This window comes from Balaenoptera borealis (assembly GCF_965194805.1).
Source record: "Balaenoptera borealis genome assembly, chromosome: X".
NCBI classification, from domain to species: domain Eukaryota; kingdom Metazoa; phylum Chordata; class Mammalia; order Artiodactyla; family Balaenopteridae; genus Balaenoptera; species Balaenoptera borealis.
The window spans coordinates 91,860,804-91,873,541 of NC_138881.1; the positions used below are offsets into that span (position 1 = coordinate 91,860,804).

The 12,738-nt window shown below is 43.2% G+C and overlaps 1 protein-coding gene across 2 annotated transcripts in view; it reads right to left on the reverse strand.

Moving 5' to 3' along the window:
* The window catches only part of COL4A6 (collagen type IV alpha 6 chain), a 291,365-nt gene that overhangs the window by 5,494 nt on the left and 273,133 nt on the right, over positions 1 to 12,738 (reverse strand). For both annotated transcript variants that reach the window (XM_082376976.1, XM_082376977.1), the window contains 8 exons: positions 12,586 to 12,660; positions 11,965 to 12,072; positions 11,764 to 11,871; positions 11,110 to 11,181; positions 10,665 to 10,790; positions 1,691 to 1,807; positions 1,218 to 1,379; positions 931 to 1,029 (listed from right to left, as the gene is read on the reverse strand). In XM_082376976.1, the coding sequence (XP_082233102.1) occupies positions 931 to 1,029; positions 1,218 to 1,379; positions 1,691 to 1,807; positions 10,665 to 10,790; positions 11,110 to 11,181; positions 11,764 to 11,871; positions 11,965 to 12,072; positions 12,586 to 12,660 (867 nt within the window). The remainder of the gene's footprint in view (positions 1 to 930; positions 1,030 to 1,217; positions 1,380 to 1,690; positions 1,808 to 10,664; positions 10,791 to 11,109; positions 11,182 to 11,763; positions 11,872 to 11,964; positions 12,073 to 12,585; positions 12,661 to 12,738) is intronic.

The following is a 12,738-nucleotide window of genomic DNA, read 5'->3' on the forward strand; positions in this document are numbered from 1 at the left end:
ACAGTGCACGGACAGTGGGAGGGAGCGGAGAGGGCTATGGGGTGGAGAACCTGCTTTAGAGAGAGTTATAAGTGGCCTCTTACAAGCAGTGACACTTAAGCGGAGACCATTAAAGCATTAGAACAAGCTGGGGGGTGGGGGAGAGCATTCCAGAAGTAGAACTAGCACGTGCAAAGGCCCTGCGGCCAGCCAAGGTGTGGTGTTTTTGGATAACTGAAAGAGGCTAGTGTGACAAACGCACAGTGAACAGCAAAGGGGAAGGGCTGGTAATGAGGATGGAGAGGGAGGCATCACAGAGGGCTTCATGGCCATAGTTAATTCTTATGCCATGGGACGCCCATGGATGATTTCTGTTTTTACAAGACCTCTCTGACCACTGTCTAGAGAAATGATTGTTGGGGGAGGTGAATAATGGAAGCAGGGAGACCAGTTAGCAGTCACCGCAGTGATCCACGTGAGAAATGTTGGTGGCTGGGACCTCAGTGGTAGAGGTGGAGGTGATGAGAGGGGGGCAGATGCAAGGCACGTTTATAGGAGACACAGCCCTCAGGGCTTGCTAATGGATTGGCTGTGTGTGTGAGGGGAGTGGTGATAAAGGACAGAAAGGATGGTTCTTCATTTCTGGATTCAGCAAATGGGTGAGTGGTGATCTGAGTGCAAACGCAGTGACCGCAAATGCAGAAACAATGCAGAGAGGGGAGGTCAGTGGCAAGATCCATGGCGGCAAAGCGGCAATGACCTTGAGTCCTGGGAGCTGATGCAGGCAGAGGTATCTCCAAGGTGGAGAAACTCCCTCCCTGGAGGAGCTTGATCCAGCTGCTTCAGCCATCCAGCCTTTCTTGGCGTGCTTAGCAGTGACTCCTGAAGGAATGATACCCCCCAACCCCTCCCTTGAGCTCAGGATCAGCCCGGCACATGCTCTCAACTCACCTCTTGGCCCTGCCTTCCCCTTCATCCCGGGAAGTCCTGGGTCTCCAGGTGGCCCAACTTTGCCTGGAGTCCCCATGAAGCCAGGCTCACCTCTCATGCCTGGCAAAGTCCAAAGGAAAGCAAGTCAGGGCCTGGCATGGTGGTGCTGGTGGTGGTGGGGTTGAGACTAAGCAGAGGCGAGGGCAGGAAAAGCATCATCAGCTGGTCTCTCTTCACAGGGCTGCAGGAAGGGGCCACCTCTGACAGTGGAGTGGGAAAGGACCCAGTAGCCAGCCACGCAGTCATACCTTTCAGTCCTAGCTCTCCAGGGAGGCCAGAGAAACCTGGAATTCCTTGGTCTCCCTTGGGCCCTTGAGGGCCAGGAACTCCAGGGAAGCCAGGGTCTCCCGGGTCGCCTTGATCCGAGGATGGCCCAGGGGGGCCTGGGGGCCCCGGGGGGCCTGGGCGGCCTAGAGATAAGATTGGAAGAGGGATGAGGGCAGAGGGAAGAGGAAGCGGCCATTGCTGAAAGCCTCGGGACTGGTAGGAAGCCAAAGGCTATTCCTTGCCTTCTGTGGGGCCCCAGTGCCCAGACCTTCCCAAACCCTTTTAGCAAAATGCAGCCCATTCCAACCCCCTGCGTCCCTGCGGGAGGAGGGAGGTGAGGCCTCACAGGCCCATGCACATCCAGCAGTGGGGATGGGGCTGGACTGTAGACAGGCCCTCCCCAAACTCCAGACAAAAGGTGATGGCCAGCCCTCTTTGGGCTTCCTGGCTTTACCTCGTTCTCCATCTAGGCCTGGTCGCCCAGCGTCGCCAGGCTGTCCTGCTATGACTGAGGGCAAGGAGAGGCCTGGGGCACCAGGGAGACCAGCGGGGCCCTGGAGACCTGGGAAACCTGCAAAGAATAAATAAAAGGGGCTGCAGGGGCTTTGTGTGCCTAAGAGAGGGCCAGGCTCTCTCAGAGAAAATGGAAGTTCACACAAGAAAATGGAAGCCCTTAAGGTAGGAGCCAGACCAGCCGAGGCCAGCAGAGGGCTCTTCTCCCTTTCTCCTCCGTTGGCAGCCATCGGCCCAGCGCAGCTGACAGCGGCTCAGAGACTCCTTGCTCGCAGCAGGCGCTGCATTGAATTGGGACGGATAGAGCTTCGGAAAGTTCTAGCTCCCCAACCTCGCTGGTAATGGAAATACTTTAGACAGATTTCCCCTAAATCAGGAAGAAAAGAAGGTATGACTGCAGCACCTGGAATTGAAGTTTCCTACAGTGATTTTAAACCTACTGTCCCTGTTGCACAACATTTCATCAAGTTAGCCAGTCCTGTCTGCTGCTACTCCGAGGAGGTCACAGATCAAGGTGGGGCACAGGCCCCAGCCAGTCAGAACAGACACCCACTTGCCCGCTCGAGCAGAATGGAGGCGGCAAGGGCGCTATGACCCCCGGTGTCTTCTACAGCTAACTACTGGGTCTTCCAGGCAAGCTGAAAAACAGTTTTATAGGTAATTCATGATATTAGCTGAATGCTTGCTCAATTGCCTGAATCCCTTCTCCCTGTTTGGCCAAAGAGACTAGCCATTTACTGGAGTACATACGTAATACTCGTTTGCTCAAAGTTTAATACTGCTTTACATGTTTTCTGTTTGTGGAATGATTTCTATTATAATATGTTCAAAACCAAAAATTTCAACCGATTACAGTAGATTTATACAATATGCATACATTGAAAACATAGATGGTAATCTTGCTGGGAAAACACATCAAAGCCTCGTATACAAATGTAGAAATCTATTTTATTCTTGTAACATGGAAGAAATGTATTTATTACTTTGGTATATTCTAAAAGATAGTCAAATGAAGAGGAATAGATTCGAATTGGTTGACAAACTGTTTTGGTGGTTGAGATTCTTGTTTGTGACAAGAAAATCCCAAAATAGGATGTTGAATTTTATTTTTCTGACAAGAAAAGCTGAAAATATTCATGTTGAATTTCTCATATTTTGCTAAGAAATAGTAAATCCACGATAATTTGTAAAGAAAGATGGCAGATTGGTTAATTTGGGTGTCTTTAACAGCTCATTGATTAATTGAATACTGAGGAAATATAAAGGAGGAAAAAATAAATTTAAAGAAAAGTTTCCACTTATTAGAAGTCTGGAAAAGAAACAAAGGAAAAACAAAGAGCAAAACTAGTTGCAAAACCACTCGGTGCTACTTTTAGCATTGTCAGTTATGTCTTGATGAATCTTTGAAGTATTTTTCTTTTTCACAAAGATAAAAATCGGAAGAGAGACACATTGTATTTTTGTCCTGAAAACATAACTTCATATATCTATACATATATATGTGCTGAAATTATGCAAAACCAATAAACAAGACACCACATATAGTAGAGTAAGTGTGGACAGCGCATGGACTGTAAAAATGTCTGTTTCCATGGCAATATTTGGAGCCTCCTTCTCTTTTCACCTGTTTCTTGATTTTATAATTACACCAATATATCATTAAACCTGAAATAAAGGTACTACTGACCTCAAGTAGTAAAAAAAAAAAAAAGCTCAAGTATTTAAGATTGAGACATTTTAAAAAAAAATTTTTAAATTTAATTGTATTTATTTTTTTAAACAGCAGATTCTTATTAGTCATCCATTTAATACACATCAGTGTATACATGTCAATCCCAATTGCCCAACTCATCACACCACCACCCCCACTCCCCGCCAATTTCCCCCCTTGGTGTCCATACGTTTGTTCTCTACATCTGTGTCTCTATTTCTGCTCTGCAAACTGGTTTATCTGTACCATTTTTCTAGGTGCCACATATATGCGTTAATATACGATATTTGTTTTTCTCTTTCTGACTTACTTCACTCTGTATGACAGTCTCTAGATCCATCCACGTCTCTACAAATGACTCAATTTCGTTCCTTTTTATGGCTGAGTAATATTCCAGTGTACATATGTACCACATCTTCTTTATCCATTCGTCTGTTGATGGGCATTTAGGTTGCTTCCATGACCTGGCTAATGTAAACAGTGCTGCAATGAACATTGGGGTGCATGTGTCTTTTTGAATTATGGTTTTCTCTGGGTATATGCCCAGTAGTAGGATTGCTGGATCATATGGTAATTCTAATTTTAGTTTTTTAAGGAACCTCCATACTGTTCTCCACAGTGGCTGTATCAATTTACATTCCCACCAACAGTGCAAGAGGGTTCCCTTTTCTCCACACCCTCTCCAGCATTTGTTGATGGTAGATTTTCTGATAATGCCCATTCTAACTGGTGTGAGGTGGTACCTCATTGTAGTTTTGATTTGCATTTCTCTAATAATTATTGATGTTGAGCAGCCTTTCATGTGCTTCTTGGCCATCTGTATGTCTTCTTTGGAGAAATGTCAATTTAGGTCATCTGCCCATTTTTGGATTGGGTTGTTTGTTTTTTTAATATTGAGCTGTATGAGCTGTTTATATATTTTGGAGATTAATCCTTTGTCCGTTGATTCGTTTGCAAATATTTTCTCCCATTCTGAGGGTTGTCTTTTCGTCTTGTTTATGGTTTCCTTTGCTGTGCAAAAGCTTTGAAGTTTCATTAGGTCCCATTTGTTTATTTTTGTTTTTATTTCCATTACTCTAGGAGGTGGATCAAAAAAGATCTTGCTGTGATTTATGTCAAAGAGTGTTCTTCCTATGTTTTCCTCTAAGAGTTTTATAGTGTCCGGTCTTACATTTAGGTCCCTAATCCATTTTGAGTTTATTTTTGTGTATGGTGTTAGGGAGTGTTCTAATTTCATTCTTTTACATGTAGCTGTCCAGTTTTCCCAGCACCACTTATTGAAGAGACTGTCTTTTCTCCATTGTATATCCTTGCCTCCTTTGTCAAGGATTAGTTGACCATAGGTGCGTGGGTTTATCTCTGGGCTTTCTATCTTGTTCCATTGATCTATGTTTCTGTTTTTGTGCCAGTACCATATTGTCTTGATTACTGTAGCTTTGTAGTATAGACTGAAGTCAGGGAGTCTGATTCCTCCAGCTCCATTTTTTTCCCTCAAGACTGCTTTGCATATTTGGGGTCTTTTGTGTCTCCATACAAATTTTAAGATTTGTTGTTCTAGTTCTGTAAAAAATGCCATTGGTAATTTGATAGGGATTGCATTGAATCTGTAGATTGCTTTGGGTAGTATAGTCATTTTCACAAAATGATTCCTCCAATCCAAGAACATGGTATATCTCTCCATCTATTTGTATCATCTTTAATTTCTTTCATCAGTGTCTTACAGTTCTCTGCATACAGGTCTTTGTCTCCCTAGGTAGGTTTATTCCTAGGTATTTTATTGTTTTTGTTGCAATGGTAAATGGGAGTGTTTCCTTAATTTCTCTTTCAGATTTTTCCATCATTAGTGTATAGGAACGCAAGAGATTTCCGTGCATTAATTTTGTATCCCGCAACTTTACCAAATTCATTGATTAGCTCTAATAGTTTTCTGGTGGCATCTTTAAGATTCTCTATGTATAGTATCATGTCATCTGCAAAGAGTGACAGTTTTACTTCTTCTTTTCCAATTTGTATTCCTTTTATTTCTTTTTCTTCTCTGATTGCCCTGGCTAGGACTTCCAAAACTATGTTGAATAATAGTGGTGAGAGTGGACATCCTTGTCTTGTTCCTGATCTTAGAGGAAATGCCTTCAGTTTTTCACCATTGAGAATGATGTTAGCTGTGGGTCTGTCATATATGGCCTTTATTATGTTGAGGTAGGTTCCCTCTATGCCCACTTTCTGAAGAGTTTTTATCATAAATGGGTGTTGAATTTTGTCAAAAGCTTTTTCTGCATCTATTGAGATGATCATATGGTTTTTCTCCTTCAATTTGTTAATATGGTGTATCACATTGATTTGCGTATACTGAAGAATCCTTGCATCCCTGGGATAAATCCTACTTGATCATGGTGTATGATCCTTTTAACGTGTTGTTGGATTCTGTTTGCAGTATTTTGTTGAAGATTTTTGCATCTATATTCATCAGTGATATTGGTCTGTAATTTTCTTTTTGTGTAGTATCTTTCTCTCGTTTTGGTATCAGGGTGATGGTGGCCTCATAGAATGAGTTTGGGAGTGTTCCTTCCTCTGCAATTTTTTGGAAGAGTTTGAGAAGGATGGGTGTTAGCTCTTCTCCAAATGTTTGATAGAATTCACCTGTGAAGCCATCTGGTCCTGGACTTTTGTTTGTTGGAAGATTTTTAATCACAGTTTCAATTTCATTACTTGTGATTGGTCTGTTCCTATTTTCTGCTTCTTCCTGGTTCAGTCTCAGAAGGTTGTGCTTTTCTAAGAATTTGTCCATTTCTTCCCGGTTGTCCATTTTATTGGCATAGAGTTGCTGGTAGTAGTCTCTCAGGATGCTTTGTATTTCTGTGGTGTCTGTTGTAACTTCTCCTTTTTCATTTCTAATTTTATTGATTTGAGTCCTCTCCCTCTTTTTCTTGATGAGTCTGGCTAATGGTTTATCAATTTTGTTTATCTTCTCAAAGAACCAGCTTTTCATTTTATTGATCTTTGCTATTGTTTTCTTTGTTTCTATTTCATTTATTTGTGCTCTGATCTTTATAATTTCTTTCTTTCTGCTAACTTTCGGTTTGTTTGTTCTTCTTTCTCTAGTTCCTTTAGGCGTAAAGTTAGATTGTTTATTTGAGATTTTTCTTGTTTCTTGAGGTAGGTTTATATAGCTATAAACTTCCCTCTTAGAACTGCTTCTGCTGCATCCCATAGGATTTGGATCGTCGTGTTTTCATTGTCATTTGTCTCTAGGTATTTTTTGATTTCCTCTTTGATTTCTTCAGTGATCTCTTGGTTATTTAGTAACGTATTGTTTAGCCTCCATGTGTTTGTGTTTTTTACTTTTTTTCCCTGTAATTCATTTCTAATCTCATAACGTTGTGGTCAGAAAAGATGCTTGATATGATTTCAATTTTCTTAAATTTACTGAGGCTTGATTTGTGACCCAAGATGTGATCTATCTTGGAAAAGGTTCCGTGTGCACTTGAGAAGAAAGTGTAATCTGCTGTTTTTGGATGGAATGTCCTATAAATATCAATTAAATCTATCTGGTCTATTGTGTCATTTAAAGCTTCTGTTTCCTTATTTATTTTCATTTTGGATGATCTGTCCACTGGTGTAAATGAGGTGTTAAAGTCCCCCACTATTACTGTGTTACTGTCGATTTCCTGTTTTATAGCTGTTAGCAGTTGCCTTATGTATTGAGGTGCTCCTATGTTGGGTGCATATATATTTATAATTGTTATATCTTCTTCTTGGATTGATCCCTTGATCATTATGTAGTGTCCTTCCTTGTCTCTTGTAACATTCTTTATTTTAAAGTCTATTTTATCTGATATGAGTATTGCTACTCCAGCTTTCTTTTGATTTCCATTTGCATGGAATATCTTTTTCCATCCCCTCACTTTCAGTCTGTATGTGTCCCTAGGTCTGAAGTGGGTCTCTTGTAGACAGCATATATATGGGTCTTGTTTGTGTATCCATTCAGCAAGCCTGTGTCTTTTGGTTGGAGCTTTGAATCCATTCACGTTTAAGGTAATTATCAATATGTGTGTTCCTATGACCATTTTCTTAATTGTTTTGGGTTTGTTTTTGTAGGTCCTTTTCTTCTCTTGTGTTTCCCACTTAGAGAAATTCCTTTAGCATTTGTTGTAGAGCTGGTTTTGTGGTGCTGAATTCTCTTAGCTTTTGCTTGTGTGTAAAGCTTTTGATTTCTCCATCAAATCTGAATGAGATCCTTGCTGGCTAGAGTAATCTTGGTTGTAGGTTCTTCCCTTTCATTACTTTAAGTATATCATGCCACTCCCTTCTGGCTTGTAGAGTTTCTGCTGAGAAATCAGCTGTTAACCTTATGGGAGTTCCCTTGTATGTTATTTGTCATTTTCCCTTGCTGCTTTCAATAATTTTTCTTTGTCTTCAATTTCTGCCAGTTTGATTACTATGTGTCTTGGCGTGTTTCTCCTTGGGTTTCTCCTGTATGGGACTCGCTGCGCTTCCTGAACTTGGGTGGCTATTTCCTTTCCGATGTTAGGGAAGTTTTCGATTATAATCTCTTCAAATATTTTCTCTGGTCCTTTCTCTCTCTCTTCTCCTTCTGGGACCCCTATAATGCGAATGTTGTTGCGTTTAATGTTGCCCCAGAGGTCTCTTAGGCTGTCTTCATTTCTTTTCATTCTTTTTTCTTTATTCTGTTCCACAGCAGTGAATTCCACCATTCTGTCTTCCAGGTCACTTATCCGTTCTTCTGCCTCAGTTATTCTGCTATTGATTCCTTCTAGTGTAGTTTTCATTTCAGTTATTGTATTGTTCATCTCTGTTTGTTTGTTCTTTAATTCTTCTAAGTCTTTGTTAAACATTTCTTGCATCTTCTCGATCTTTGCCTCCATTCTTTTTCCAAGGTCCTGGATCATCTTCAGTATCATTATTCTGAATTCTTTTTCTGGAAGGTTGCCTATCTCTACTTCGTTTAGTTGTTTTTCTGGGGTTTGATCTTGTTCCTTAATCTGGTACATAGCCCTCTGCCTTTTCATCTTGTCTATCTTTCTGTGAATGTGGTTTTTGTTCCACAGGCTGCAGGATTGTAGTTCTTTTTGCTTCTGCTGTCTGCCCTCTGGTGGATGAGGCTATCTAAGAGGCTTGTGCAAGTTTCCTTATGGGAGGGACTGGTGGTGGGTAGAAAGAATGAGACACTGTAAATGGTCACATGAAAATGCAAAATGGCATGTTTTCCCAACTCATTCCATTGTCAGAGACCTAAAAAAAAACCCTCCAATATACTAATGCAGCCTCTCAATATTTAGTGCAAATACGAAAATGTTTGGCCCAATTTAATGTTATTTAGGTGAAGGTATTGTAGGGACGGGGATTGGTCCTAGGAAATTTTCTTGGGGGTACATCTTCATTGTACACTGATTTCTATAATCAAATCAGAGATCCTGTTCCTGTTGGAATTTCCTATATTCTTTTAAAACAAATTGTTTTAATTAGATATTGAGAAGAACAGAAGAATATTTATAAATTGTATGTAAAAAAATCATCCAGATACAATGAACATCTGTGTTCCAACCACCCAATTTAAGGAAAAGAAGATAGCGATACCTTTGAATTTCTTTGCATGCCCTTCACAGATTCCACCACCTTCCCTCCCTCCCAGAGGCAACCACTCCTGAAGTTTGTGTTCATCATTCCCTTTTCATCACAGTTTGACCATGCATATTTGTATCCCTAAAAAACATTGGTTGGAGTCATACCAAATGTACTCCTCTGCAACTTCCTTTTCTTCCCTGTCGCCATTATGTGCCTGAAATATATCCACCTTGACATGTGCTGTTTACTGCACTTGTAATTGTGATTTTATTACCTCAGATAGCCAAAGGCAATGAATAATTTAATGACCAGGAATTCATAGTCAAGGTTTAAAAACAGAAAAGGCATCATGCCTGTGCTTCCACCCAGGACCCTTCTTCTCTATCTCCTGCCAAAGAAGCCACACAACCTCCCTACAGGCTCAGACCCTGTTGGAGGCCTCACTCTGAAGAAGCTGCTGGCTTTCAGAAAAGTACAGGCTGGTCCAGACAAAGGAAAGAGTAAACACAGAGATAGCAGATGCCCCAATATAAAATGCAACTGGAAATGAATTAATGCATGAATATAGTTCCTAGAAAACCTACACACACATGCACATAAACACATAAAATAATGTGGTGGGACATCAGGCCCCAGAACTATAAGGAACAGAACATTTTGAAAACATGATTTCCCCAGGTAACATGTGATGGTAGAATGGCCAGTGTTTCTTGACCAACTACTATGTGCCATGCACTGTGCTAAGTGATTCCATATACATTACCTCACTCCTCATTGATTCCTCACCAAACCTATGGGGTAGATTCTCTTATTCACCTTTTATGGAAAAGGAAACCCACGTTCCTTTGGGGTGGAGGGGCAAGTAACTTCCTTGTTCAAGGTCATGTAGCTAGTGAGAGGAAGAGCTGGAATTTGAATCCAGCACTCTGACTTCAGAGCCCATACTCTTAGCTGTGATGCTACACTAAATTCATTTCTTGTTCTACGTTGAGTGGGAGGTATATGCGTCTCCAGAACATTTCTAAGGAGAGTTAACAAATCAGAATTCATTCACACTATTTGAGAAGTGGGGAAATGGGGGCTCAGAAGGGGACTTCAGACTATGTGATGAGTCAGGGGCCGAGATTAAGACGAAACTGGATTTCTAGTAAACCTAGTAAATCCTAATCAAGTGCTTGCTGTGTGCCTGTCCTAGGGAGACATTTATCCTCTTAGACTTGGGCTTCTTCCAGCAGCCACACTGTCATCCCAGGGCCCTGGGACAGCCAACCGCACTGGACACCAAGGAACTTCTGGTAAACCTCTCGCTATGTGGACAAGCACAGTCCCTCAGGACCATTAAACCCAGGCTGTGGCAAAGTGAGAAAGGGAGGCCCTGAGGTTAATAAGGGAGAGTGGGAGGGAACCTGGAGGCTGGGGGGCACTCACTGAACTGCTCTCTGACACCCCTTCCCAGGAAAGCCCTAAGTGTAGCCTACCCTCTTTTTGTTGGTAGTCAGTTCCACTGGGTTCTGAGATTCCCAGAGATGCAGAGGTACGCACCGCTCATCCCTGTGAGCCGCGTGGCCCTGAGGAAACCCAGCCCTGGCTGCCCAGCCAAGCCTGACTTGGGCTCACTTACCTCGGCTACCTTTTGGTCCTCTCACGCCTGGCTTTCCTGGAGCTCCGATGCCAATTCCTAGAGAACCTTTTTCTCCTTTGGGACCAGGCAGGCCAGCTGGCCCAGGCACACCGGTTATACTAGGTCCTAGGAGGAGATGCAGAGAGATGCGGGGACAGAAGTCAGTGGGGGTGAGACCTTTGTGCCTAGCTCACTTGCAGGGGGCCTGCTTGACAGACACCGGAGGCTGAGGATTGAAAGGACAGGAAGGAGAGCTCGTTCGGGTAGAAGGACGAACCCCATCCTCCTTCCTCCCCACATCAAGGCATCCCAAATTGGGGGCTGGCAAGGAGACCTAGGAGTCTAAGGATATGGGATACACCGCAGCCAAGAACTCAAGGCCAGCCTCTGTCAGGCTTCCGGAAGAGCGAGTGCTCTCCTCTTTGCCTTTGAGGGTCTTGCTTACCTGGAGTTCCATGGGTTCCCTTGGTTCCTGGCAGCCCATTCAGTCCATGTAAACCAGGAAGTCCAGGGAAACCTGAGGGGAGAGAATATCAGAAATGGCTCCAGCAACTCTGAATCATGAAGGGTCAGCAAAAGGTCCTGCCCCCAGGGGCACTGCAAAGTCCTCATTTCAAAGGTCATGGTCTCTCCTGAGGCATTATTTAATGCCCTAAGGGAGACTGGACCACACCTGGTCTCCACCCTCCACCCTAAGTCTTCCTGCCTCTTATTAGAGACCAATATAGCTTAAGAGCAGGGTGGTAGATAATGAGGTATCTTCAAGAAGAAATCAGAGTGGCAATGCCAAGACCTTGAGTTGCCAGCTCCCAGAGACTTGCTGCCCAATCTCTAAGTCAGGAAAAGGCTACATATGCCAAGGCAACGACCTTCCTTCCCAACTCTGCTCTCCATGGATCCCATGTTCTCCTCTTCCCATTCATGTTTGCACTCCTTTCTTCTTCTTCTTCCTCCTTTCCTGTTATCCCTCATGAAACCCAGTCAATGACTCCCCTGAATACGGCTTAATCCCAGCTAGGTTCTCCTAAGAAAAAGTAGCTGCCATCCTTTTTTTGAGGAAAGGACCCTTTATCCCCCTGCCCACTCCCAACTCTCATACCTTTGGTTCCTATTAGGCCAGGGGGTCCCAGGGGCCCAGCTGCCCCTGGGTGGCCTGAAGAACCTGGAAGCCCTGGATTTCCTCTCATGCCTGCAACCCCGGGGAGTCCTAAAAGTGAAAACAAGGCAGAAGTTCAGAAGGGGTTGTGAATTGAAGCTGATCTGAACTTTTTCAGAGTAAAGTTGTCATGTGTCATGGTACCTAGGGAGGCAGGAAGGCCAACATCTCCAGAAATACCAACTTTCCCATCTTCACCTTTGTTTCCTGGGAAACCCACATCACCAACTGGTCCATCTTTTCCTTTCACACCTACAAAATCAAGAAAAATGCTGAGTGATCAGGCCACAGTTCAGGCAGTGTGTTCCTCCACGGGAGAGGGGGAGCAGGAAGGTGAAGCCATTTTGAGTTGCCATGGGAGCTGGATCCAACAAAGATACTCTGAAAGGGATTGTGACAGCTGTCTTCATATTTGAAAGATGCTTCCCAATTGAAAAGTAAGTAAACTTGTTCTGAGTGTTCCCAGCAGTAGGAGTGATGGGTGGAAATGTTCACGAAGTATTTAGTTTAACTAAAAACTAAGGGGGTGGACACCATTATCTTAAAGGTCTTAGACTTATCCCGTAAGTCTGTGAGTCTTGAAGGAAGAGTAGGCTGGTTTGCTTGGGAAAACTGTTGACGGCCTCTGAGTGGATATATGTCAGGTAGGAATTTTTCTGCACTGTACAGAAGTTGCAGAACTTGGGGTTGGCCTCCAAAATTCCTTCCGATCCTCAGTTTTGAGGAGTCTGTGAGACATGGGAGACAAAAGTACAGTAGCCTTACCTTTGAAACCAGGCTCCCCAGGTTGTCCCTTCGGTCCTGGGCTACCAGAAATTCCAAGTGTCTGGCCTTGATCTCCTGGGGATATCAAGACATTGTTCAAGTGGTCAGGAGAAGCTACAGCTCAATTTGCAGCACATAGATCTTTTGAGGGAA